This window comes from Anopheles merus, chromosome 2L (assembly GCF_017562075.2).
Source record: "Anopheles merus strain MAF chromosome 2L, AmerM5.1, whole genome shotgun sequence".
Taxonomy (NCBI): Eukaryota; Metazoa; Arthropoda; class Insecta; order Diptera; family Culicidae; genus Anopheles; species Anopheles merus.
The window spans coordinates 30,623,467-30,650,499 of record NC_054083.1 but is presented as its reverse complement, the minus strand read 5'-3'; the positions used below and the strand labels follow the sequence as shown (position 1 = coordinate 30,650,499).

The window sequence follows — 27,033 nt, the reverse complement described above, 5'->3', positions numbered from 1 at the left end:
CAATATGAAAAATAATGAAACACTATTTAAAAAAGGCATAATAAAAAGTTTTAAAAAAGTTGTTGGTCCTTTGACACGGATTTATTTTTGCACGTCAAATGTTGGACATTAGTCTACATTCTAGTGATATCCAACAAATGAAAAAATGATGCAATTTACACTTCATTCAAACCATTTGGGGGGCATAATTTACTGCTCGACTGCTATAGCAATTACAGTTTATTTTAATGCCTACCTTCTACTGCATGAGCAAAGCACAATTCCATCTCATTTCGGTTCCTACAGTGAACCACTGCATCACACCGGGCCACGAACTGTGTATTAATTATAAATTTATTACACCATTTCAATTGCGGAAGTGCAAACGCGGTACAAAATTAATCAAACATTAACCAATCGACTGCTGCTTTTCCCGCCCACCGGTTGTTGGCCGAGAATCGATGCGCGGTATGACGAAGTTATCGATCGTACCGTTGCACCGTTTTGTCACCTCCAGAAACTTGCCCATTCGCTCCAGCTCCGGCAGCGTACTCATCGTTAGCACCTTGCCTATCGAAAACACGGTATAGTTTGTCGGCTGTCCATCCGTCCCCGGGACCGCTTGCATCGGTTCCCACCGCCATGGCAGACCGGGTTCATCCTCGGTCGGTGGCGTTGGGTTCGAGTGCTTTGCAAAGTTTGTCCACATGCGTACCATTAGCTGCCGCATGCGGTAAGCCGGATCGGACGGTGGGATCTCCGTGCGCAGCAGCGGTGAGCTGAACAGGTAGTACACCTCATCAATATGACAGGCGCCCGGTAGGTGTTGAAACTTGAGCAACTCCTTGCCCTTGTTGAGCGATCCCTCGTAAGCGAAGCGGTACGAGTACAGTGGTGTCGCTGTCTGATGTTCGCTCCACAGCTTGCACAGCACATAGTACCCGACCACGAACCGATCGGTAAGCAGATCGACCAATCGGTCCAGGTTGGCACGACTAATCGACGCTTCGCCAAAGTAATGCCGCCTCACCTCTTCACCCAGTGCCCGTGCGGCCGGACTAAAGTAGTCGACATCGAACGAGCGGCAGATAAACTTCTCCGGCCGTGCGTTGTACACCGACAGGTTCTTTATCATATCCACCAGCTCCAGCATGCCCTCCTTATCGTTGTACCCACACAGCACCGGCACGCGCATTCGATTCGGCTCGCGCAGATATTCCATGGGCGTTTTCACCAGCACCGGATCGGCCGACTGTTCCCGCTCGATGACGGCCGTGAAGGGAAACTGGAAGATCTGTTCGTACTCACGCTCGCGATCGGAAAGCACCAGGAACTGAGCTTCGTACAGACGCCTCGCCGGGACGTCCCGTAGCGTCGCGAGGACGCCCTCGTCCGAGCTGCCCTCGTAGCCGAAGATGCGTGCCAGCGAGCGGGCCCGCTCTTCCGGCTCCGTTTGGTAGATTAGGTCCGCAAAGATGGTGGCGCTCTGGGCGATCGCCTTGTGGAAGTACGGTTGCGAGAGATCGGAAAAGCAATGCATCAGAACGTTGCTGCCACCGGAGCTAGCACCGAACAGTGTGACATTGTTCGGATCGCCACCAAATGTGGAGACGTTCTGACGGATCCACTGAAGTGCTAAGCGCTGGAAATGAGAAACAAAGAAAGCCCGCACGATGTAAGATAACTACACAATTGCTTCAGTATTACATCCTACCTGATCCTTCAATCCAGCATTTCCTTCTATACCCGCTTGCGGTAGACAGAGGAATCCAAGCACACCGAGTCTATAGTTCACCGTGACCACCACGACGCCTTCCTGCACGAGATAGTCCGGCAGGTACATGCTGCTATCCCCATTGCCCCCGGTCATGCCACCACCGTGAAAGAACACCATCACCGGCGCGAGCGGTGACCCCGTCGAACTGACCTCTCTGCCCAGGGCCGGCGTGTACACGTTCACAAACAGTCCATCCTCGGAGCCGGTGATCTCGCGCGTGATCACATCCCTTCCCAGGCAGCTGCTCCGCTCGCGGCTACAGTCTAGATAGGACACCGGGTAGCGATCGATCGGCTCGGGAGAAGCGAAGCGTAGCTTCCCTACCGGTGGCTTAGCATACGGTATGCCTTTGAAGCAGTAGTATGGCTTTCCGTTCGGTAAACGATCCTTGGTGCCGTAGATCGAACCTTGCAGCACTTTTACCATGATGCGGGCGGAAGGCTGCAAATGACGGATTCGTTAGGGGTTGCGTGACTGATGGTTGACGCGTGGTATCCGAACTACCCGATTCTGTTTCCGTGTTCAGAATCTATTCCGATTTTGGAGTCAATTTCGTAATCGATTATGAAACTGTTTCCGAAATCGACTCTGGAAAAGATTTTGGAATGGATTCTGGAACTGACTTGGGAATCGATTCCAGAAATGACCCCAGGATCGAATTCAGAGTTGTTTTTTTCAGGTTCAGGTTGTTTTGTTTCGGAAATTAATGGAATTTTTTCCGTACTGGGCATTAATTAGTACCCAGCGTACTTACAAACGTTCCATCTTCCTAGAGATCAACTGAACTATGTTTCAAAGGTAAGTCACAATTCCACGCAAATTTCCAATTTCTTTCAACTATTTTTAATCTATTCGATAGAAGCGGAACATTTATTTTTCACAGCTTCCAATCAGCTTCAAAGCGGGCATGTGTTGTATAAAAGTGTTATGTTACGTTAAGTGTTACGATATGAAATTGATCCTGATTCCGGAATCGTTTACCATTCCAGTTCCAATTTCGACTCCGAAATCTGATCCCGGATCTATTCTCAGTAAACGATTCCGATTCCGATTCCGATTCCAGAATCGATTACAGTTCCAACTCCGGAACTATTTCCAATACCGATACCGTGGCAGATTCCAATTCCAAAATCTGATCCCGGACCTACTCTCAGTCAACGATTCCGATTCTAGAATTGATTACAGTTCCAACTCCGGAACTATTTCCAATACCGATACCATGGTTGATTCGAATCTAAGAATTTGATTTCGGAACTACTCTCAGTAAACAAACCGATTTCAACCAATTCTCACCAAAACTTCAATTTCCCCCTTCACTATATCCACCGTCCTCTTACTTACGTCGTACTCTTGAGCGCTCTGTCCCCTGCCCAAACCGCCCTGAGACATTGCCGGATACTTGCGAACATTTCGCATCACCATGTTTGATCGCGATCACTAAACTTACTGCTGCCGTGCGCACAACTGTACTGTCCCAAGTGGGCAGTAGGAATCTTTTTATAAAAATGTCCCCAGCACGCAAACCAAACAAGAACAAAACGGCCAGACACACCCCCTCTCTGCCACCTCATTAGAAGGGTCGATGACGTGCTAGCAGCGATTAGTTTGCGATGCAACTGCACACGATCATTAGCATACGATTATTGCTGCTTAGCGCGTACTTCGCCGTGTATGCCCGTGGCCGGGGCTGGCTGACGAAACATGAAGAAGAACCAAGAACCAAGACGCAGTGTGCCAATGTCACCCAACCCAACGGGCCGGCTTTGCCAAAGTGCAAGCGATTACGAGGCTGATTTTGTTGGAGCCGCCGGTGACTACACCGATTGCTTAAGCCCCAACCCGCTTTTATAGGCCGATGACGCAGGGTGCGAACGGGTTGGGCATGAATCGATTCTACGAACACCTGCCTGGTTACGCTTTGGATGTAGAGTTGGTTGGCATTAACCGAAGCGACGACCAAACCGACGGCTTACGATTAAGGTGTACACATACCGAAAAAAAAACAAAGGCAAACTTCCCTGTGTGTTTTACCCCTTTGCTGGCTTATCTATATGACCACCTGCAATGTCTGCTGCCATTTCGGATATCGTGCTAGGAGAAACGCACGCACACACACATACCCGTTGCGGAATGTTATCTTACAGTAACCCTTTGCGCGAAAGGTCTATGCATTTCTAAGCTCTATGAATGAAGATATGATATTGGTAGTAATCCGTCCGCCCTCACGCCACCAGATTGGGATTGAAGCGTTCGGCCAGCGACCTCCAAAACTGTAACCGCTCCTGCATCGGATTCTCCACCACCTGCACCTGCTCGTTCAGGTCGAGGGCGCGCAGCACGAACGGTTCCCCGGCAGCGGTCGGTGGCAGCGGGTCCCACTGGAAGCCAACATCGTCACCCTCCGGCGTAGGCTGGCCGAACTTGGCAAAGTTGGTCCACAGACGGCAGAGCAGCGTTCGAGCCCGATCCGCCACCGAGCCGGCCTCGACCGGGACAGTAATTTGACTGCCATTGAACAGATAGGACAGCTCGTCGGCATGGGCCGCTCCCGGCGTACCGTCCGGTACGCTGAACTGCTTGCGCAGCTGGTTCAGCTCGCTCTCGTACGAGAAGCGGTAGAAGTACAGTGGTGCCCTGGAAGCATACAGACAAAAACTCTCAATTTTAATAAGCTCAGCAAACAACAAATCCCCTCATGAGCGCTGCGCTACATACTCCTGCTGGAAGCGGGAATGCAGCTCCGCCGCTGCGTACACCGGGAAGTAAAAGCCAACGTCTCCCACCAGCTCGAGCAGGTGGCCCAGTCCATCCCGGTCGATCGGTTTGTCCTGGAAGTAGAACTGGCGCATCTCCTCGATCACGGCCGGCGCAAAGTCACGCGGTATGCCCAGATCGTGCGGCAGCAGGCTGGCCAGATTGGTCGTAACCTCGTCGAACCGCTGCTGCAGCAGCCCATAAAACACCAAACCCTCCCCACTGGTGACACCGTGAATGAGCGGCACGTTGGTCACGTTCGGTTGCTTCAGCAGCTCCTCACCACGCTGCGGAATGATTGCGTCCTCCGAGCTGGGATCCTCAATGCACGGAATGAACGGCGACATGCAGTAGAGGCTGCTCTCCGACTCTTCGAACGCTTTCGTGGAATTGGACACCAACTCTTCGGCCGATGCGTTTTGCAGCGTTGCTGAAAAACCAAAAAAAAAGGAATATAAGCCACACTTTCTATAAGAGTCACCATGTCACAAAACGTCTCCCAAACTTACCCAAAACACCCGCATCGTCCTCGCCTTCGTAGCCCAACACGGCGGCCAACTTGCGCGCCCTACCCTCCGGCTGGTACTGCAACCCCCAGGGACAAAACACCGATCCCGACTGACAAATCGCTTTGTGGAAGTATTGGCGCGACTTCGGGCACAGATAGTGCCAGTTAACCGACGCACTGCCAGCACTCTCCCCAAACAAGGTCACGTTCGAGGGATCACCACCGAACCGTGCAATGTTCTCCTGCACCCAGCGCAGCGCCAACTGTTGATCCTTCAGCCCCTGGTTACCATGGATACCGACCGACGGTAGGGCAAGAAATCCAAGCGGCCCTAGCCGATAGTTCAACGTCACCAAGACGACACCGTGCTGCAGCAGATAGTCCGGCCCGAAGAAGTCCGTATTGCCGCTGCCGGTGTAGTAGCCACCGCCGTGTATCCACACCATCACAGGTTTCAGCATGCCGAGCGCATCGCCCGGACCGCTCGTCGTGTACACGTTCAGGTACAGACAGTCTTCAACGCCCGCGGGCCCCTCGGGCAGTGCCATAATCGCCAGACAGTGGCCACGCTCCGACCCACACTGAAGCGGCTGCTCGTCGAACTGGTCCAGCGGAACGGGCGGCTTAAAGCGCAGCTCACCGACCGGCGGCTTGGCGTACGGGATGCCCTGGTAGGAGTAGTACTCCGACCCGTTCGGGAGTGGCTTCCGGCGGCCAACAATTTTCCCCGCCACTACATCCAGCTCCACTGCGTCGGCAAACACTAGCGGTGGTCCGTTCGAGGCACTGCTTCCTTCCGGCTCGACGATGATCGGCACATCTTCTGCTGGAGGCTGTGAAAACATACACACACAGAGCAGGCAAGTTATCAATGATTACGTAATTCTGTTTGCTTTCTTTCGCTCTCTTCTCACACCGTTTGTGGAGGGGGCGCGCCTTACCTGATAAGCGGTAGCCGGTGGCATGCCGTTTGGATCCACGGCCGACGGTGGCATAAAGTTCGGATCCACGACCGACGGTGCCATAAAATTCGGATCCACGACCGGCGGCTGGACCGGATTCGTCTTGGCGACCGTCGGCGGAACGTACAGCTTGCGGATAACCATCCTGATCGGAAGTTTGCTGCGGACTGAGCCGGTCCAACCCAAACGGGCGCGCGCGTAGGCGATTAAAGCGTTTAGCGGGTTTTGCTATCGTCAAGCGCCGGGAGATAAGATTGCTGCAGTTATTTCTAGATTTAAACAAAAGGCAAACACCGAAACTTCGCTCCACGCAGCTTTGAAGATGTTCCGCCCGAAGACTGCGGAACCAAAAAATATTTAAACATTGGACAGGTAATGTTCATCGAAGGGTTGCAAAGCGATCCCTGTAAGGACAACACTTATCTCATAACGCTCGTTTTTTATTTTAGTTACTTACATTTTTTGGCTATAATTTTAGGAATTTCTGTATCTCTCTCTATACCGTAAATGGCATTGCTATCAATTACGATAAAAGTTCTTATCGAAGGCGTTCGAAGAGTATGCTTACAGGCAGATTAACCAATCAAAAATCTGATTACAGGGACATTAAATAATAACTGAGGTTGGTTCAGTAAGGTTTCAACACTTTCGGGTGTGGCCCTCATGATGTCTTTCTTCATCGCCTCACACTCTGATTGCTGGCAATGAGAATGACTTCCTAAATTGGATGATAAATCAGAACGGAATTGCTGTTCAATGATTTTATGGCATATCTACGGGCTTCACTCCCCTTCCAAACAGGTCTCCATTATACTTTTTAAACAGGGCTCTCCAAAAACCGACACGATCAGCGAGGTGATTCGGTACCATCCTCATGTCGCACTGGTGGTCTATGTTTAGTGCCGTTAAATTAAACGATTCCGTGGTCGGTTCCTCCAAAGGTGTCCACAACACCTCCTCACCGTCCAACCGTGGCACTCTCCGCCGGGCAAAGCTGGTCCACAGGTGGCACATCGCCTTTCGTAACCTCCAGGCCGGCGAATCCTGCCCCACCGCATCCGTATGGAAGAAGCTCGCACTGAACAGGTAGCACACATCATCCGCATGGCTTGCGCCACGATATTCCGCTGGCACTTTCCACTGCTGGCGAAACTTGTTCAGCTCCGTCTCGGCGCCAAAATGGTAGAAAAAGATATCGCTGAGGATTGAATGTGTACGAAAGTGTCGAGTTAGTCAATTTAAGCAGGGAGATAGCAATGTCTTACCTTTTGCTACGACGAAGATGCAGCTCTGCCGCCTGTACGGTCGGAATTAGGTACATGGTATCGGTAAAAATGCGACTCAGCTCGAACTCCTTCTCCAGCGTCACCTCGGTCGTACCGCAGTAGAACGCTAAAATGCGATCGGCCACCTCCGATCGCTCGCCCGCCGGAACGTTCAGCAAATCCGGAATGAAGCGACCCTTATCGTCTCTGTACCGTAGCAGGTGCTGTCGGAAGGTGTTAATCTTGTACAGTGCCTCCTCGCTGACCACTCCCAGTATCATCGGCTTGCCCGGCCGGTTGAAGCTGCGCAGCAAATCGAACGCATTTTCCGTAACGATCGGATCAATCGCATCGGACGGCTCCACCACCGGCCGAAAGGCGTACACCGAGTCGAGCGTTTTCTCGTGTGCCGAGAGAGCCTCCTTTTGCGATTTGGCCAACTGCTCGGGTGCAACATTCAAAAGAGTATCTGTAATAATGCAATTATAACGAAAAAAAAAAGTTTCAGTTACTAAGAAAGCTCAAATTAACTTTCAAATCAATCATACCCAACACTTGGCGATCGGAAGCATCGGGCGGACACCCGAAATACTCCGCCAGACGGCGCGCTTTCTGCTCCGGATGCTTCTGAAAGATGATCGACGTAGTCGCCACCCCGGACTGGCATATGAGCTTGTGGAACAGCTGGTACGATCCCTCCGAAAGGTAATGTAGATGGGCCGAAACGCCACCGGCACTCTCCCCAAACAGTGTCACATTGTGCGCGTCCCCTCCGAACCGGCCAATGTTTGCCCTCACCCACTGCAACGCCAGCCGCTGATCTTTCAGTCCCATATTGCCGTAAATGCCCGCCGACGGTAGGCACAGGAATCCGGCCGGCCCGAGCCGATAGTTTACCGTCACGACGACGGCGGGCCCCAGCGCCACCAACCACTCGGGATGGTAAATGGACGAGTCGCCACTTCCGGTGCAGAAGGCGCCACCGTGCAGCCACACCATTACGGGCAGATCGGAGGAACCGTCCAAAGGGGTTGGGTTTTTCGGTGTGTAAACATTCAAATACAAACAGTCTTCGGAGGCGAGGGGCGGGTTCGGTGGCAGGTAGCTGCTGGCCAAACTCACCGCACGCTCTCGCGTACAGTCCAGCGCGGCTTGCCCGTCGTTCGAGTGGTGTGTTAGCGGTTGTGGTGGTTGAAAGCGTAACGGTCCGACGGGCGGAACAGCATACGGGATGCCTTTGAAGGTGTAGCACGGACCGGAACCATCGGGAAGGGGTGTTACTGTGCCACGGATGGGGCCGGATGTTATATATACGGTGCAGGAGGATGCTTCAGCCATTTGGTTAACTGTAAAAGAAAAGAAAGAGAGCGAGAAGATACAGACATTAGGAATTTGCTAGCAAACGGCCAAACGTCCTCCGTTCAATCTTGCTCTGTGGATGCAGCTAATTTTCGGGAGGTCAAGCACAAGGGTACGGCGAAGGCTCGTCGAACAAATTACCGCCAATCGCAGTTCGTTAGTGAAGCTGACCGGCCGAAATCACGGTCACACAACAGAAGATGCAAGCGCCGTGCTCTCTGTCCTATTATCTCGCAAATTCATTCCAGTTTCTCTACGTGCGCGTGTATGTGTGAGTGCCAACCGCTCTAGCTTCATCGGACAGCCGTGGTGGGGAGATACATCTTCTACCGATAAGCGCACCAAGCTCAGTTTGCATTGCGTTATTGCACGATCAACACATCGCTGCACAGTAAACAGTACACCTCCCTCTACCACCCACCACCACGAGCAAGGGGCGCTATCGGACACCGACCACAGACCACAGCATGGCAGAGAGCAAGATAACCGTCTCGATTCGGCCCGGCAACATTGTGGGCCTGAAGCGCGCCCTACCCAACGGGACCGATTGGTACGTTTTCAAGGGAATCCCGTACGCCCAGCCTCCGGTCGGATCGCTCCGTTTCAAGCCCCCGGTACCGCTGGACACACTCCCGACCAGCCCGCTGGAATGCTTCGTCGACGGGCCGAGCTGCTACTCGGAAGATGTGCGCTTCCAGCGGATGTCCGAGGACTGTCTCTACCTCAACGTGTACAGCCCACAGCTGCAGCCGAAAACCCCCCTGCCGGTCATGGTGTGGATACACGGCGGTGGGTTCTACGTCGGAACCGGCGACTCCGCCCTCTACGAACCGCCGTACCTGGTGCAGCAGGGTGCCGTCGTCGTGTGCATCAACTATCGGCTCGGGCCGCTCGGGTTTCTCTCCCTCCCATCGGCCGGTGTCGACGGCAACATGGGCCTGAAGGACCAGCGGATGAGTCTGCGCTGGGTGCGGGACAACATTGCCCAGTTCGGGGGCGATCCGCACAATGTGACGCTGTTTGGCGAAAGTGCCGGCGGTGCCTCGGTCCATCTGCACTATCTGAGTGAGGCGTCGCGAGCGTATTTCCACCGTGCGATCGCCCAAAGTGGCACCGCGTTTAACGAGTGGCTGTGGCAGCGCGAACCGGCCGACCGGGCACGCAAACTGGCCCGCCTGCTCGGTGGCGAGGAGTCCGACACGGACGAAGCGGTGCTTGCCACGTTGATGGGTGCGAGCGCGGAACGGATGACGGCACTACAGAACCAGTGCATGAGCGAGCGGGACCAAACGATGTTGGTACGGTTCCCCTTCACGCCCGTGATTGAGCGGGTGGGTGCGGTCGATGCGATCATTACGGAACACCCGGCCCGGGCGGCGGAGAAGACGTTCGCGAAGCCGATTCCGCTCATGCTCGGCAGCACCAGCGATGAGGGGTTAGTGCTGCGGGGTTTTGTGAAGGAAAAGCTGCCCCTGTACCAAACCGACCCGACGAGGCTGATCCCAGCCACGCTGGCTGTGGGCAGCGAGGAGCAGGAGCGGAACGCGCGTGACGCGATTGTGAAGTTTTTCTTCCAAGAACGCCCAATTGCGGAGGAAACCATGCGCAAGATTACCACCATATTGGGTGACAATTTGAACACGCTGCCGGGATACATTGCGGCGGAACTGCACGCTCGGTTCCAGAGGTAAAGCGGGACCGGCCGGGTGCAAGCAAGCTCCCTTGATTGATTTAAATTGATCGTTTGCGTTTTGCGCCTTCCCATTTTTAGTGCTCCGTTGTATATGTACGTCTTTTCGCACATGGGCGAGCTGAACAAATATCGCGAGGAATACAAGATTCCGCCAGAGGAGGTCGGCGCGGTCCATGCGGATGAGCTGTACTATCTGTTCAGGTTCGCTGTTTGATGTGCCCTTTTTTTCGCGCAAAATTCGTTCTCAATTAATCGTTTTTCCTTTCTTTTGCTATAGCTCTTCCCTGTACAACACGGCCGCAGTGCAGGACCACACCGAGAGCGGCAGGTTCCGGGAGTACTGCTGCAACCTGTGGGTTAACTTTGCCCGCTTTGGAAATCCACACGCAACGCTCGTCGACTGGGCGCCGGTCGAACGGCCGGCAAAGGGAGCCGAGGACAGTTTCTATCCAGCGGCAATGAATCTGAAGAACATTGGGGATTGTACAATGACCACCGACTTCTTCTACGAGCGGTTCCAGTTTTGGAAGGACCTTTACCGCAACTACAACGGTTCGCATCTGCTGCCAAAGGTGGAGTAACGGCTTCGGATCGTGGCGCCTTCTTCGACGATGATGAATTCATGTAAACTGTCCCGCTTTTTATTAAACTGTGCAATGATGCATTCCCTCAACCGAGCAATAAGTCCAGCGTGTATGTGTGTGTGGTGCGCTTTATAGCTTCACTTTGAGAAAATCATCATTCCATCGCTTGTAAACAGTGCGCCAAAAATCGATTCGCTCCTTTGCCGGGTCGGTGATCATTTTGGGGTCTGCCGCTATATCTAAACATTGCAAACGGAACGATTCGCTGGCAGCGCTTGGGGCGATTTTGTCTACCGGCTGCCAGCGGAAGGGAAGACTCTCATCGTTGGCCGGTGTCGGATGGCCATGCTTGGCAAAGTTGGTCCACAGCCGACACATGAGCTGCCGAACGCGACCCGCTTCCGAGTCCGGTTTGACGTCATAATTTGCCAGTCTCATCCTACAATGCACAAAACACAAAATGCCTGTTATCTTTCCGTGGTTCAGTGGAATAAGCTAGCTTCGAACTTACAGGAACAGGTACGACAGCTCGTCCGCATGGCACGCGCCGGGAATGGACAGCTGCAGCAGCTTTTTGTACATATTGAGCTCCCCGTCATAACTAAACTGGTAGTAAAACATGGGCGAGTTCGGTTGATAGCGCGCGTGCAGCTCCGCACACGTGTTCGCCAGTATCCCGAAGTGATAATCCGTCATCAAATCAGCCAGCTGGTTCGCCGTTTCCTTCGTAACGCCCTGCGCGCCACAGTAGAACTGTTTCACCTCGCTCGCCAGCTGCTCGCAGGCGGCACTGCCCGGCGCAACGTTAACCGTGCGCGGAATCATCCGTGCCATATCGTTATCGTACAGGTCGAGCTTTTTGATCGCATCCATCATCATGATAGTGCCCTCGCGGTCATTGTTTCCGAAAATGATTGGCATCGTGCCGGTACGGTCGCGCTGCTGCATTGCCACGAACGGATGTACCGGCACGACCGTGTCCGGACCCGGTTCACCCTCCTCCACCACCGGTTTGAACGGCATCGGCAGACCGCGCCGTTTCTCGTCGGCCGACAGTGTGTGCAGCATTAGCCCCATCAGCTGGGCCTTGTCCGCGGCCAGCAGCGTTCGGTACACCTGCTCGTCCGTCTTGGCGTCGGGATCGATGTGCCGGGCCAGCGACCGGGTGCGGTTGATCGAATCGCGCTGCATCACCCACTCCATGACAGAGGCTCCACTCTGACAGATCGCTCGGTGGAAGTACTGCCGCGAAACGGGTGACAGCATGTGTAGATGGACGGAGGCAGCACCGGCACTCTCGCCGAACAGCGTCACATTGTTAGGATCGCCGTTAAATGCGGCAATGTTCTGCTGCACCCAGCGCAGCACCGCCAGCTGATCCTTGAGGCCCGCGTTGCCCTCAATGCCCTGGCTGGGCAGATGCAGAAAGCCAAGTGCGCCGAGCCGATAGTTCAGCGTGACTACAATCACCTCCTCCTGGAGCAGATATTCGGGCGAGTAGCTAAAAGTAAATCGATTCTCTGTTAGGGGGACTACGCGATTAAGGCGTTGATCAGTCAATCGTAGCACAATCCTACCAATCGCCATTGCCACTGCCGAACAGAAACGCCCCACCGTGAATGAATACCATCACCGGCAGCGGTTGACCAGCCCTTTCCCCGGATCCGGGCATGTACACGTTCAGATGCAGACAGTCTTCCGATCCTTCCAGCTCCTGGGTGAACATGTTTCTGCTAAAGCAAACGTCCCGCTCGACACTGCAGTCCAGCACCGGGTAGGGGAATCGGTCCAGCGGCTGCGGGGCCCGGAAGCGCAGCTCACCGACCGGTGGCTTCGCGTACGGGATGCCCCGGAAGGCACAGAAAACGCCTCCATTCGGGAGCTGCTCTTTCACGCCACTCACCGTACCTTGGTGGACCTTTACGTTCACCCGATCGATGTTACGCATCTGTGAATGTTTGCAAATAAGTGTGCGGTAAGATCAAATGAGCCGGATTAGTGAAAAACTATTCAATTTGGGACAAGCAAAGTACCGCGTTTCGTTGACTTGACTTATTGACGCACGCAAGTACCACAAGCTGCTGAGCTGCCGATTTGCCACAAACAACAGACCGCAGGGGAGCCAACAACCCGTCCTATCGGACAATAAACCACGCAACCCGCAGATAAAGCCACGGACGTTTAAATGTGCCAACTCATGAGCCACAACTGTAGCTTCTAATCGACAATCTTACCCACTCGTGATATGTTAACGCGCTACATTAGCGGGGTGGGAGGCAGCTACATGTACGAAGGTCAAAAATTAAAACAAGGGATGGAGGTCTCACACACGCACGCAATACTTGCCCATCGGACGCTGGAAGCGAGAGGAACTTGGGCCGAGCATAGACGTTTGGAGCCGAATAGTTGTGCACACTTGAGCATGATTATGTTTACAAGATTAAACTATTACTATTAGCTCACACTGTTCTCTGGTCCTTTCTTGTGCAGCGAGCCCGGTGGCGTTTGCGGGGAATTTATCTATTTAAATTTGCGATCGTAAATTAGCTACAAATAATGAAAAAACAGCTGCTTCTGTGCACCAGGCACGATGTAAACAAACCTGCAAACTGTCAAACTGATAACGAATGTCAAAGTCATCGAGCAAAGCAGGGGCAGTGGGATTATTGAAAATTCTAGTTGGAATTTCAATGGCGCATTTTATTCGTTTTGGCAGTTGGGTTAAACTTTGAATTCTTAAGTAGGTTGGCTGTAACATTCGTTATAATATTATGGAAATTATTAGGTTTGCTTTCAAATGAACGTGTTAACAAATGCGATACTAGAGCATTATAAGTTATTTGTAAAGTGTTAAAATATTAAAAAAAAACACACACTACAAAAAGACGGTTCAAGTCCATCTGTGCACGTGTTACCGCACGTGTCTCTCGATGACGTAGAGAAACTGTTTAATGACGGCCGTGCAAGGAGAAGAAGCGCGAACGAATGGCTAGTTTTATTGTTGGACTAAGATCAGAAAGACCAGGAATGTCTTCTTAATGCATAACCACGCAGCCGGATAGTCCATCCTTTCTACATGGAGACGGTCTATTCTAGGCTTGAACCCATGATGGGCATGTTATTGACTCGTTCCAGTTGATCACTGTACCATGAAACACTAGGAACATACAAAGGTGTAAAAATATACTTCGAATCAACCAAAAAGACAACTTACACCTGATTTACATGTTTCCAATGTTTGTAATCTGCAGCACGATTGAACTGCAATCAATGGATCGTGCAATCACACACACACACACGCACGAATGATGAATAAATGCACCTGATTTTGTTCACGCATCGAATTTAGAAGGATGTTGCGAGCAGACATAGTCGGTCATCCAAGGAAAAATAAAGCCAGAATTGGTACAAAACCAACCAAAGCAGGCTAGTTTAAAATGTGCTCATACTCACCCCGTGCGGTACCGTTGCTATGTGGTCCATTCTGAAGCTATCCTCCAGTCTACCACTTGTTGGCAGTTTTCTACCCTGTTTGAGGAGACGCGTAAGTATCCCACACGGTACTAAATCCTTATTCTAAATCTGTTATTAATCTTTATCTTTTGACTTACAGCTAAGCAGCATAAACCGTTTGAATGTTGATCTGCACTGTGGAACCGTGTGTGGGATTGTTGAGAAGCTGCCGGATGGGAACGATTTCTACGCCTTTCGTGGCATACCGTACGCTGAGCCCCCGGTCGGTGAGAATCGCTTCCAGCCTCCAGTTCCGGTGACGAAGTTCGTAACGCCCGTGCTGGACTGCAGCACGGAACGGGACACCTGTGTGGCGAAAAATCCCTTCAACCAGCAATGGCAAGGCTCGGAAAACTGTCTACATCTGAACGTGTACACGCCGCAGATGAACCGGCCCGATGCACCCCTTCCGGTGATGGTATTTATCCACGGCGGAGCGTTCAAGTATGGCAGTGGGAATAGCGATTGGTAAGAAATTCGCATCGCAAGAACTTTGCACCACAGCTTACTTTGATTGAGAACGGTTTTTATCTCTCAGTTACTCACCAGAACATTTGGTCGAGCAAAATGTGGTCGTCGTAACGTTCAACTATCGGCTCGGTCCGCTCGGCTTTCTGCATCTGCCGTCGCAGGGCATCGAGGGTAATGCGGCGCTCCACGATCAGCTGCTCGTCCTACGCTGGGTTGCCGACAACATCGCTCACTTCAACGGTGATCCGCACAATGTGACGCTGTTTGGCGAAAGTGCCGGCGCTATATCGGTACACCTGCATCTTCTGTCGCCCCTGTCCACACCGTTCTTCCACAAAGCGATCTGCGAGAGCAGTGTGGCGCTAGCAGATTACGCCGTACCGAACGATACGCTTGGGAATTCGCGACGCCTTGCGCAGCTGCTCAATCCTTCCGCCCACAGTGATGCAGAGATGCTGGAAACGTTACGGTCGGCACCAGCACAGCGGTTGGCCGAGCTTTGCGATCGAACGGCAATCGGGGAGGAAAAGCGTGGTTCCATCCTAATGCCTTTCCGACCGGTGGTGGACCAGTCGGCGAAGGAACCTATCGTTCCGTTGCATCCTATTAAAGCGTTGGGCATTGTTGGTCACATTCCTGCCATACCGCTGCTGCTAGGCTACAACAACCGGGAGGGTGGTTCGTTTCTTACCCACATCCTGAAGCATTCCGAGCTCTACCGGGCGGACCTGGAGCGTATCATTCCGCGTACGGTCGGTGTAACGCATGGCACGCCGGAAGCGAAAGAGCTGGCCCGTGCGATCGAAGCGTTCTACTTCGGCCCGGAAGGCCTCTCACATCGCAAGGTAAACGAATGTGCCGATCTGATGTCGGACTTTAGCTTTACGATCCTGATGAGGGTGACGGCGGAGATGCATGCCCGGTACCAGCACCGGTCGCCACTGTTCTTCTATCGGTTCGAGTACGATGGGGAGTTAAATCAGTACAAGAAGTTTCTGCCTTTCCCAATTGCCGGAGCCTACCATGCCGACGAGCTGGGATATCTGTTTCGGTAAGTGTTTTTTGGATTGTTTGCAAACATGTTCAAGTATTTACCATCCGGGTACTTTCTGATGCGGTAGTATGCGAATGCGGCCGAAAGAGGTACAGCCACAGTCGGTCGAAGCACGTGTACGCCGGTACATGTGCCGGATGTGGACCAACTTTGCCCGGTACGGCAATCCGACACCGCCGCACGATGAGTCGCTCCGTTTCGGCTGGACGCCAGTGCCAACGCTCGAACCGGACACCACTGCACCGTTCCACCTGCCGTACTTGCGCATCAATGGCGAACCGGAGATGGCGCTCGATCCGGACAAGGAAAGGATAGACTTTTGGCGGCAAATTTATGACAAATTCAATGGAGGATTCCATAGACCCGTCGCTAAGCTTTAGAATCATTTATTCCAGCCCTTATTTATGACATAATTTTGTCTTTAAACCCCCGATTTGTTCTGCCTAATTTGCTTATCAGCAATTTGTCAACACTTCAAAACAATTACTCTACCCCAACGGAACAAAAAATCCAATTTTCGGGCCTGTCAAACAAAGGCAAACCAACCGTAACGCTTCCGCTGTTGTGCACTATCGCTCGCCGTCCGCGGTCAAGTGCGCTCGCGTGCCCCAGTCCGGGCGCTTATCAGTACGAGCCCTCGCGTTGGCCTACTTTTGTTGCGCGAATGTGCGCGAAAAGTAAACGCAAATTGAACTCTAACGGTGTTGGTGGTGGTGGTGTTGTTTGTGGCCGTCTTACTGCTGCCCTCTATCAAGGTTTTGTTTATTCTGCTCGCCCCACATGCCGCTTCACTTACTTCGATGCACTTTAGTCGCTTCCTTCTGCTTAATCGCGACCGAACTTGTGCGTGTTGACCGGCTTGTCGACACGCACGATCCGCTCGCCCGCCACAAAGTACCCCTCGTACTCGACCGTCTCGGGCGTCGTGTCGATATGGTAGTGGCCACCATGGCCGTGCGTGGAAAAGCTGTGGAAATGCTGCAGCCGCAGATCCAGCTCGCACTCGTTCGTGACCAGCGTGCCGACGTTCACGAGCGGCGCCGGCATGTCGTAAAAGTTGAGCCACTCGTTCAGCTGCTCCTCCGTGTGGATCGGCTTGGTAGAGAACGGTGACATGACGTGCTGCTTCGCTTTGCCCTCCCGCAGCAGAAAGACACCGCCCAGCCCTACCGCCCGTTCGCCGTACCGATCGTCCAGGCAGGTGCGAATGCTCGCAATAAAGTCCTTGTTGCCGGTACGCTTTGTGCAGCTTACCTTCAGCACGGGCCCAGCGTTTCCTTCCGCAACGAGCAGATTGGCCAGCAGCGCACAGCGCGTCTCGGTGCTGGGGATTTTGCGCACCACAACCTCCCGCTCGGCCGTCACCATTGCCAGGTGGCTTTCACTCACGACCGTGCCCGGAGGGCTGTAGCGCAGGTTAAACATGCCCTCGCAGTTCGAGCTGACCAGTGGGAACGGGCCGGCACCGGCACCGATGACAATGAACGGCTTCTCTTCGCCATGCAGAGCGCGTTTGGTGACGGACACGAGATCGTAAAGCTTGGTACGATCGACCACGGGCAGTAGGTACGGTGGTCCACCGATTTCGATCAGCGCGGGCGTTCCGTTTAAACCTAAAAGAGTAGGAAATTGTAGAAAAATGTTGCCCGGCCAGGCTGAGCTGCAAAAGTGAACGGACCAGATCCGGCCAGATGGAAGGGCGCCTTGCTTAAATCCGGACACTCTATCACTTCCACGCTAACCGTTGCGAAACAGGAGCCGAGTCCAGCGGCAAGCACTGAAAGAAAGAAAAAAGTTGCTCGTCAGGTTGTTAATGTATTGCTTTGTAGCTTCACTCCACACTTGCCATCGCGCAATTCCGTCAGGGACGGTGTGTGCAGCGGCTTCTCTTCGAACAGTAGCTTGGCCGTATCGAGACTCTCCATCGTGCAATGCGAGCGAATGCCTTTCCGTGTCCGTGCTGTACAACCGATCGTCGCGGAATGTGACCTCCCTCCCAGTGCCGCCGGTTCGGGTCCAAGTGGCCTGCGCGCGAGGAAACCGCGGACGCGATCGCGAGCGCGTGTTTATTCACTTGTTCTGCTTCGTATTCCCCATACACATGCACCAACCGCGATGACCTGACGACGACATTGCCCGACATGGGGTGGCAAACCCACAACCCCTTCCAACTGCACCGCCTGTATCAGTGTGTGTAAACAATCACAACAATCCTCAGCGAAGTAGCAAAGCGGGTTTTATCTTCCAGTGCCCCTTCCCCTAGGGGGAAAAAGGGTCTTATCGCGTACCGCAAATATTGGAAGTACCGCGATAAACTGACACCGCTCACAGTGGACAGGAGATAAATGACTTTACACTTTATTGGAGTGGTATTTCAATAACACCGTGTCTGTCAGCGAACCATTCCCTGCCGATCAGATGGTTTTTATGTTTGTGTTGCGCTTTCACCGTACGCAACATAAGCGCAGGTGCGAACGGTGGCGCGAAACGCAACGAAAGGCACAGGCGAGTGTGCCCGTTGCCCGTACACCAATACACAAGCAAGCGATGGAGGGTTTTAAAATGCTTTCTCACCTGAGAGAGAGCGGGAGAGTAGAATGCAACGGATGTGATCGCACACCAGGGGTGCTGCAGCTACTGTAAACTAATACTGCTTTTTTATAATTAGAGTTATAAAAAAATATATTTAAAAACACGTTTTAAAGGCAATTTAATTTTGGATTTAGTGCAATTAAACGTGTTGTTAATCATTTTTGTTTTTCTTCATGATTACTTGGATCATTCCAAGAACATTGCGCAAAATACAACGTGGAAAGAGAAATGCAAACAACAATAGAGAAAGAAGGCAAAATTTACCTTAGCAACGATTACAAACACGGGAGAGCGCAATCTAGAGCGTAAGCTATGTGAGAGTTAGTGAAAATAATGCTCTCAAAATGCAGCTAAGTGACGAGCATTACATTTTCATAGCCAAAAGTAAGCGACTTCAATACAAAAACGAGTAAAAAACGAGTAATAATAATAATAAAAATTATTTTAAAAATAAATACATTTATAAGAGGAGCAGGTCTGAAAAAGGATAAGTACAAAATTAGAATTCAATCAGATGACGATACTCTGATCAGTTTTTTTTAAATTAAATTAGGAATGGGAAAAATGAAGTTTTCGTCGGAATCGATTCCGGCTGGCTCTAAAGTTCTCTGGAATCGATTCCAGATAGTAGGTCCGGAATCAGTTTCCGAGATCAGAATCGGCTCGGAAACTAGCTCTGGAAGCTCGGTTCCGGAATAGGAATTTGCTCTGAAATCAGAATCGGCATCGAAATCGGAGTTGTTTTCGGCATCTTCATAAGATTAGGCGCTTGGGTCCAATGATGTTACTTAGCCGCATAGAATCAAAATTTACTTGTAGACGATCCATTCTCATGGACATTCCCGATCTGATTTCACTTCTGATATTTCTTAATTCGATTCAAGAACTGATTCTCATTCTGGAGCATATTTCATTTCCATTTTGGCGGATCTAACGGTAGGCGGACTAGGCGGTCGCCTGGGGCCCCGCCGATTTAGAGCCTGATCGATGATCGAAGGGTCCCCCGACGGCATTTCAAATTTACTGTTCAATCTCCCAACAGCAAGTTTAGTGCCGCTACCAATCCCCGCCCCCTCCCCCTCCAACAACATTTACCATTTACAGGGGGCCTCAACTCGTCTTTCCGTCCTAGGGCCCCCGATACCCTTAATCCGCCACTGTTCATTTCTGGAGACAATCCTGATTCCGTTGCCGGAGCAAATTGCGACTCCCAGATCGATTCAGATTCCGCAGTCGATTCTGATTCGAAATGCGACTCCGGAATCGGCTTCGGAGTCAACTCCAAAATTGGATACAGATTCAACTTCGAAATCGGATACAAAATTGGAATCGTGTAGGTCCAAGTCGGAACTCCTACCAATACATTAAATCATAAAGAGGTGTAATGATTAAGGTAAATTGGAATCCCAAAATAAGATAAAACTATCGAACATCACCAAAATGCCGTATTCTGTTGGAAACTACTTCTACAAAGTGGCATACATTACTGGTAGTCTTCGGATCAGTTCTAGCGTACCAATTATTCTGACCATGTTTTATGCCATTTTAGCAGTTTATTGTTACGGTACTTTCATGCTTAGATGCAATTGGAATTCATTAACCCTTTTTTGTTTTTTTTTGTGTATTTGTTTTTCGCGTTGCGCTCGCTTACGTTACGTTGTCAACAATTGAAAGTCTAATGGAAAGAATGGGAAATCGAACGATTAATAGTAGTAATTAGATTGATTGCGTTTTTTTCTTTTTCAACACGCGTGTTGTCCTTTAACAAATGTGGCGCAGTGCCCAGTGCGGGCAACTGCTGCGGGGAGAGAGGTTTGATAGGTTGGTGGTTGTATAGGAACAGCGTAAGGTGGCACGCACCCCGCGCTCACACTAGGGAGTAGGGGAGGAAGTAAAAGGTTTGTCTTTTACGCGGAACGGAACATAATTACACCCGTGACGGCACACATGAACGGTTCCACACTTTACATCACCGAACGCGTGTGTCCAGAGCACGTGCACATTTTCCTTCCTGTTTTCTTTTTAATGCTTTGTTAGGAATGGCCATTTCGAGACATTAATTACACATTCAACACATTCGTTCCGGTCCCGTACCCAATCGCGCTACACTGAAAACACCGGACTAGCAGTGTATATCGCAGACTCTTGTTTCTTTTGCTACAATTTTGTGTCCTTTTTTTGTCCCCCCATACCGAGCATCTCGGTACTCTGAAGGGTATTCCCTATACATACTGTTGCTGCTGCTGCTGCTGCTGCAGTTCTTTACCCTTTACTACGACCGATTTTGACTGATTAAGCAAGGATTACTTGTGGGACAGGCCGATCAGTTCGGTTGCAGTACTACCGCGCTTTGTTGGCGCATTTTATCCTAGATTAACTAGATCACATTATTTTTCGTTTTTCTCGCTCAGAGTATGAGTGTGTGTCTATGATGTTGCGGGTTTTGTTTGTTTGTTTTGTTCTATAGTGTCTTAATGTTTACTATTATTTGTCAAATTGCGTGTACACACACCTTCACCAGGTTTTGCCTTCAACGGCAGCAGGGCGCAACCAAGACAGCGATAAACAAATACTCATCTCATAGATGAGTGAACAGTGTATGTTTTACAATTACCATAAAATACCTCATCAGGGAAAGAAATGACAAAAGGGAAGGCGATGTTTAAAACATAATAAATAGCTAACCAAAAACAAAATAATAAACACACTTTGGTGTAGGTGTACGAGAAGCTGTAAGAGAAATTAAAACTCGAAAGCTAAATCAGCTGCCCCATTGGAACCATTGGCCTAACCAAATACCCTGAGACGATTTCCGGGACGAGGTGTCTGTGTGTGTGTGTGAGTGTGGCAAACCCGCATTTAGGCTCGGAAGAATCGCACCACCCGCACTATATACTGGCGGCAAATGGGACACTCGCTCAGCACCTTGCCGCACGCGGTACAGGTCGTCATGTGGCCGCACTCCAGTATCACACACTCGATGGGTGCATCCATGCAAATTTTGCACAAATCGTCCGATGGAAGTTTTTCGATTGCTGCAATAGTAAAAAAGGGGTTGTATTTTTTTTTTTTTATTTTACCAAGCAAAGGCACGCCAAAGTCAGCCATCCAGCCACTCAGCCAACTTACATGGGATTGATTTATAATCACGCCACAACCGCAGCACCCGTTCCTTTAGTTCGGCCTTCTCGCAGCATCCCTTAAAGTCGACCCGGTTTACCATTAGGATGCCCTTGAGCTGCTTCACCGACAGCACGTCCAGGTCCGCACTGAAATTGTGGCAAAAGGAACATGATTTTCGTTACTAATCAGTTCAATTGTTTATTGTCCTTTATCAGCCTACCTTTCCTTAATGTCGCTCAGCTTGATCTGCTTCATGTTGACCAGATCGAGGTTGCCAGACGAGTACAGGTTGGTACAGAGGGGCAAATCTTCCGGTGGTTTCGGGTTGCTCTGTCCCGCCTGTACCCCGTGCGCACCAGTTCGCGATCCGGACGCCGCCCCTTCGCCGGCTGCCTCGTCGCCCAAGCTAACGCTAGCCTCCTCGGTGATGGACTCGGAATCGGTCAGATCGAACGAGCCCTTGCTGCGCCGCTCGAGATAGTTAAGGAACGATTCCAGCTTGCGGCGCTTTTCCACCTCCGAAACGGTGGCCGCATCGAGCTGCTTGCGGAACTTTTTCAACTTCCTGCGGATGCCGTTGCGCCGCTTGCCGCAGCGGAAACACGTACCGTGCGTAGTGCCAGCGTGGTTGGCCGGATGACTAGAGGTTGGAATTGCATCGCTGCTGACCGGGGCGGCACGCAAAGCCGCCGTCTGCCGATCGTTGGTCGGTTCCGGACGCGACGGCACGCGACACTCCGCCAGCAGGTAGCTGTCCGAGCGACAGCGCGTTATGACCGGCCCGATCGTCGAGCCGGCGGAAGGACTGTGGCCGAGGACGGGTACCGAGGGCAGCGGGTTTGGTTTAGTTTCCACCGAATGGCTGATACTGTCGCTGCTGTCCTCGTCCGCTTCGTTGGTCGTAACCGTGGTGGTTTCGTTCGTTGCATCGGTCATCGGCAGATCGCTGTGGGTGGCCGCTTCCAGTGTACCGCCCGCACCATCACCACCGCCACCTTCCCCAGCGTCACCATCATCACCAGCACAGTTCGCTTCTGAGGTATTGATGATTTGCCACTGGTCGGTGTCGTCGGTAGACGCTACCGTCGTGCCCAGTGCATCAGTCTCGGTCGTGGCCGCTAGCGTCGCATCCAGCGCAATCGCATGGTCCGCATTGCTGCTGCTACCCTCCCCATCGGCCAGCAGATCGTCGAACGACGACGAGGGCGTTTGGCTGCGCGTGACCACCTTCGGGGGCGTACCGGCCGACGTGTCTGCGCTTGGTCCAGCCTGCACGGGCGACAGCAGATTGGAATGGGAATGGCTTCGGCGGGCCTGTTTCGACCGCTGCGGCACATCTGGTTCGCTTTTTCCACCTGTCTCCTTCTGCTTCGTCACTGCACCGTCTCTTTCCTCGTCCTCGTCGTCGGTGCAGCACTCGCACCCGTTTCCGCCCGGTTCAAGCGCCAGTATGCTCTCGATGCGATCGTCCAGCGTGGCCTGCGTTTGTCCCTCCATGGCTGACGGTTGCTGTTCGGCTAGCAGCGGCGCGGACGCTTCCCGGCTGGGCGTTGAAAACGAAGACGAAGCGGCACTGGTATCGGCACCACCGGTGGTTCCACTGCTGGCGCTGCTAAAGTGTGCCGACCGTTCCATCGAACCCGAATCGTACTGCTCGGGTTCCGCCCTTCGGTGGCCGTCCTCGTTGGAGGGAGAGGGATGGGTATGGTAGCCGGTGCCGCCGTTCGACGGCCGCTCACTAGGATCGACGGAATGGTACACATTGTTGCTGCCGAACCGTGGCTGGGTAAAGATGTGCCGCTGCTCTTCCTGCGTTGCGAACCCGCTGCTTGCCCGGCCCGCTTCCGGAACGTCTGCGAAACGACAGAAACAACTCGTCATAATGCAGTGCAAGCATACGCCTGACGCACTTACCTCCGTTGATTTTCTCCGAAAAGGTAGAGAACAAATTCTGGCAGGTGTTTTTGATCTGATCGAACGTGTTGGTACAGTTTTTGGTGCCATTCCGATAGAAGCTGCCGTACCGGGATGAACCACCGGATGCCGACTCCGTGTTGGACGAGGTGGCACTGAAGCTGCCGGGCGTGCGGGGCGAGCTGCCACCAGAGTTTACATGAGCAATCACCAGATTTATCAGGTCGTCTTTTTCTGGAACAAAGAAATCAAATGAATGCGTCATTGAATGCGATATCAGGTACGCAGTTGCTGCAGCCCGTGGCCCGCCTGCTTACCGACGCAACCGGACGTGGAAATGTGCTTCGACTGCAGGTAAAAGATAAGATCCTTCACTTTTAGCTGGGCCAGATCGATGCGCGATAGAGGCCGCTTGGTGAAGATGGTACAGTTCGGGCAGAGGAACCGCTCCTGCCGCTTCGACAGGCAGTTCCGGCAGAACAGTCGGTGACACTCATAGCAGGACTTTTTGCGCGTTATGATGCCGAACTTCACATTGCACTTTTCGCAGGGCATCGCGTGTTCGGGTGCGCGGCACCGTCGTTGCCAGCGGTCGCGGTGCTTTTCCTTCGCTCGATCGGCAGCAAACGACGGCTAGTGCGGCGACGGAACGAAACGGAAACGAACGCAACCATTGACGCACGGGCGAGCTGGAGAGATTGCGACTACTTCCCTCGAGCCCTGCTGCCACACACTTGCTGGCACCACGGACACAGAGCGTGTGTGTGTGTGCGCCGTGTGGAGTATGATTTGCGGGACGGGATGGTTCTGGGCGTAGTGTTTACAAGAGAAATGTAGCCTTTCTTTTCTCGATGGAACAAGCGATTGTGGCACGGGCACTACTGAGGTGATAGTGTGATGAGGCAAACATCGCTGAATATTTCACAATGCCATACGCAGGGGGCAGAGCTATTCGCTGACCAATCTTTATTTTTTTCGCTAACTTTTGTTTTGTTGACAGTTCCTCAGATAAGGCAAGTTTGTGTTTGTGTTGGATTGCGTTTGACGGCCATTGGACACATGTCGCTCCGCGCAGGACAACGGAATTTGACATTTGAAGAGAAATATTCGTCGAATGCGGAACAAATTGAACTGGCTCGACAAGTTTGCCCTCTTTATTACGGAGTTAACCACGAAAGCATCTTTTTTTACGTGAATAAATGGTCTTATTGTATGCGGGACAATATTAGCGTTTAAATTGCATCATGAAAGTATCTAATTTAAACAAACTATTCAGTACGTTCGATACACTTTGTCACTACTAAGCAGCGCTTGTGCAGCTTCCTAATGTTGCTTTTTGAACAAAGACAACTAGTGATGGGTCTAAACTAGTGATGAACGGGTGGATCGGATCTACCGGGTCGCAGCCATCCTGAAGCGACCAGAACTCGCTGCACCAACGGGTCGGAGTCGCTTATGTTTTCTCGCACCTACGGATAATTCGAGTCCACCCGAACTCGTAGCACCCGCGGGTCAGATTGGATTCCGACTCCAATTTAGCGCACTCGCTACACCCACGGGTTGGAATCGATTTCGGGTCGGGTCGTGAAATGAATCGTATGGAATCGTGTATTCCCAATCGATAGCGCAGCGGGTGCGAATGATCGGGTGGGATTAGATTAAAGACACAACCCGAAATCGCTGCATCAACGGCTCTCTCTCTCTCTCTCTCTCTCTCTCTCTCTCTATCTCTCTCTATCTCTCTCTATCTCTCCCTCTCTCACTTTCCCTCTCTATCTCTTCGGATCTGCCGATTTCGTTGCATAATGTTTCTTGGTGAATAGGTTGTGCGTAGGGATCTCGGCACTTCTGGAGGATCTGCCGAATAGTAAACATTTGTGTCGGTGGTGTACAGGCGGTCCCCGAGATACACGGTACCTCTTATACGCGGATTCGGAGATACGCGGTTTTCCAAATTTGACAGTTCTTTGAGCAAATTGTACTGATGTGACAAATCCATTGTGGAATCTCAAATAATTTCCGTATTGATCGAATGTAAAATACCATTTCAAAAGGTTTAAAAATGTTCAATTGAGTAGAAACATATCAAAAAATTTATTTGGTGTCTAAAACCACCCCTTGCAAAAACTTGCAAAATTACACGAATATTAGTGATATTTTGCCTGCAAATTACGAGATTCGCCTTACGCGGAAATTCGAGATACGCGGTATTTTGCGGCCCTTTTCGGTCCCCATTAACCGTGTATCTCGGGGACAGCCTGTACTTGGCTCCAACAAACCCTGCTTGGTAGAAACGCATTCTTTAGCAATGGGCGCATATCTGCAGAACAGGATCAGGGCCAGGATATTATAGGTAGCATTGAGGACTGTGATGGTACGAAAATTTGAACAGTCCACCCTGTCGCCTTTTTTGCAAGCGTGAATGACACCCAGCTTCCACTATTCTGGTAGTTCCTCTTGCTTTCAGATTTCCACGATCAGCTGGTGCATTGGGAGAAAGCCTCTTCGACCACATCTGGAAGAGCTCGGCCCATCGTCGCCAGACTTATTGGACTTGAGCTGCTTGATGGCGCTGGGAATCTCATCCAGGAATGGCGAGAACACCTTGTCCTCTGTACCATTCGCACTCTCCTGCATCTGCACCTTTCAGGTGTCCTTCGAAGTAGCTTTTCCACCATTTCAATTTCCTACGCTCGTCTGTCAGGAGCCCCTTCGTGTGGTATACATTATCTGCATCATCAAGCATGCCTTAAAAAGTATTGCAATTGTCTGAAATCAAATTTTAGGACATGAGCTTCTAAATGTTTTCTCTAAGCAAGATTGAGTTGAACTTGTTTTGTCAGATTGTTTTTACTCACCGTTTAAAGAATTATTCATCCATAATCTTCAGAAAATCTGATGTATGATAATATCCTATTGTTACAGGTTTATGATAAAAAAAATCTTTCAATAAGTCAGCAACCGCATTTCCTATCGTGGCAATCGTAATCGTCATATTCTATCCAATATTAATAATGGTGGCGTGATACACATATCACGCTTATCTGTTTTGATATTAAAAATGGAAGGTAAGGTCTATTGTAATCATAGTATTGCAGTTCAATTGGTATAGTTTGCAACAAACTCCATCAGAAGAATACATCAAATACCGGTATACTTGCTGTAACATGATTACAGCAAGTCCAGAGCTTTTCGTCTAGAAACACTACTTATAACACATGCAAAATGTATAATACCGTCTGATTCATAGTGCAAATTGATCTGCTTCTGGTTTTGTTATGCTAGGTCTCCACATCCTGATGGTTTTCTTTCATCTGTGAATTGAAAACAATAGTCATAAAACCAGTTTTATGAAAGAGGTTTGGTATTTCTTTGATGTACTGGGTTTTTTGTTCATCTCTTTTTTTTGCTTTTTTTTGGTCTTTTTATTGTTCTTAAAAAAAAAGACGTTTATTGTGATTGCTGTTTTGAAAGAAGTCTTCTTT

At 51.1% G+C, this 27,033-nt stretch overlaps 7 protein-coding genes across 9 annotated transcripts in view; 2 read left to right on the top strand and 5 right to left on the bottom strand.

Annotated features, from left to right (window-relative positions):
* Nucleotides 1–69: 69 nt before the first annotated feature.
* On the bottom strand, nt 70–3,222 carry LOC121592837 (juvenile hormone esterase-like). Its single transcript, XM_041914668.1, has 3 exons — nt 3,098–3,222; nt 1,694–2,197; nt 70–1,621 (listed from the first exon to the last, which is right to left on the bottom strand). The coding sequence occupies exons 1-3, from the start codon at nt 3,176–3,178 to the stop codon at nt 389–391; spliced, it is 1,818 nt and encodes a 605-aa protein (XP_041770602.1). The 5' UTR covers nt 3,179–3,222; the 3' UTR covers nt 70–388.
* A 667-nt stretch (nt 3,223–3,889) lies between these two features.
* On the bottom strand, nt 3,890–13,480 carry LOC121592313. The gene is made up of 11 exons (XM_041913712.1): nt 13,228–13,480; nt 12,459–12,829; nt 11,393–12,382; nt 11,013–11,320; nt 7,794–8,591; nt 7,246–7,714; nt 6,848–7,178; nt 5,960–6,208; nt 5,020–5,851; nt 4,472–4,940; nt 3,890–4,390 (listed from the first exon to the last, which is right to left on the bottom strand). The coding sequence occupies exons 1-11, from the start codon at nt 13,303–13,305 to the stop codon at nt 3,979–3,981; spliced, it is 5,307 nt and encodes a 1,768-aa protein (XP_041769646.1). The 5' UTR covers nt 13,306–13,480; the 3' UTR covers nt 3,890–3,978.
* LOC121594067 (acetylcholinesterase-like) lies at nt 6,412–8,583 on the bottom strand. Its single transcript, XM_041916971.1, has 3 exons — nt 7,794–8,583; nt 7,246–7,714; nt 6,412–7,178 (listed from the first exon to the last, which is right to left on the bottom strand). The coding sequence occupies exons 1-3, from the start codon at nt 8,581–8,583 to the stop codon at nt 6,743–6,745; spliced, it is 1,695 nt and encodes a 564-aa protein (XP_041772905.1). The 3' UTR covers nt 6,412–6,742.
* LOC121594068 (esterase B1-like) lies at nt 9,072–10,974 on the top strand. The gene is made up of 3 exons (XM_041916972.1): nt 9,072–10,291; nt 10,376–10,498; nt 10,575–10,974. The coding sequence occupies exons 1-3, from the start codon at nt 9,072–9,074 to the stop codon at nt 10,876–10,878; spliced, it is 1,647 nt and encodes a 548-aa protein (XP_041772906.1). The 3' UTR covers nt 10,879–10,974.
* Nucleotides 13,481–14,258: 778 nt separating the features above from the next.
* Nucleotides 14,259–27,033, top strand: part of LOC121594066 (esterase FE4-like) — a 36,811-nt gene continuing 24,036 nt past the window's right edge. For 2 of the 3 annotated variants that reach the window (XR_006004893.1, XM_041916970.1), the window contains exons 1-3: nt 14,259–14,425; nt 14,495–14,862; nt 14,933–15,916. Coding sequence is in view for 2 of the 3 variants with exons in the window: in XM_041916970.1 (XP_041772904.1) it covers nt 14,354–14,425; nt 14,495–14,862; nt 14,933–15,916 (1,424 nt within the window). In the remaining variant the exon portion in view is untranslated. Of the gene's footprint in view, nt 14,426–14,494; nt 14,863–14,932; nt 15,917–15,986; nt 16,353–27,033 lie in introns of those variants that run through there. The other variant, XM_041916969.1, reaches the window with a different exon arrangement.
* Nucleotides 16,290–18,377, bottom strand: LOC121594069 (ester hydrolase C11orf54 homolog). The gene is made up of 3 exons (XM_041916974.1): nt 17,766–18,377; nt 17,598–17,696; nt 16,290–17,532 (listed from the first exon to the last, which is right to left on the bottom strand). The coding sequence occupies exons 1-3, from the start codon at nt 17,842–17,844 to the stop codon at nt 16,745–16,747; spliced, it is 966 nt and encodes a 321-aa protein (XP_041772908.1). The 5' UTR covers nt 17,845–18,377; the 3' UTR covers nt 16,290–16,744.
* LOC121594065 lies at nt 20,037–24,664 on the bottom strand. The gene is made up of 5 exons (XM_041916968.1): nt 23,866–24,664; nt 23,549–23,782; nt 21,855–23,487; nt 21,641–21,780; nt 20,037–21,546 (listed from the first exon to the last, which is right to left on the bottom strand). The coding sequence occupies exons 1-5, from the start codon at nt 24,101–24,103 to the stop codon at nt 21,371–21,373; spliced, it is 2,421 nt and encodes an 806-aa protein (XP_041772902.1). The 5' UTR covers nt 24,104–24,664; the 3' UTR covers nt 20,037–21,370.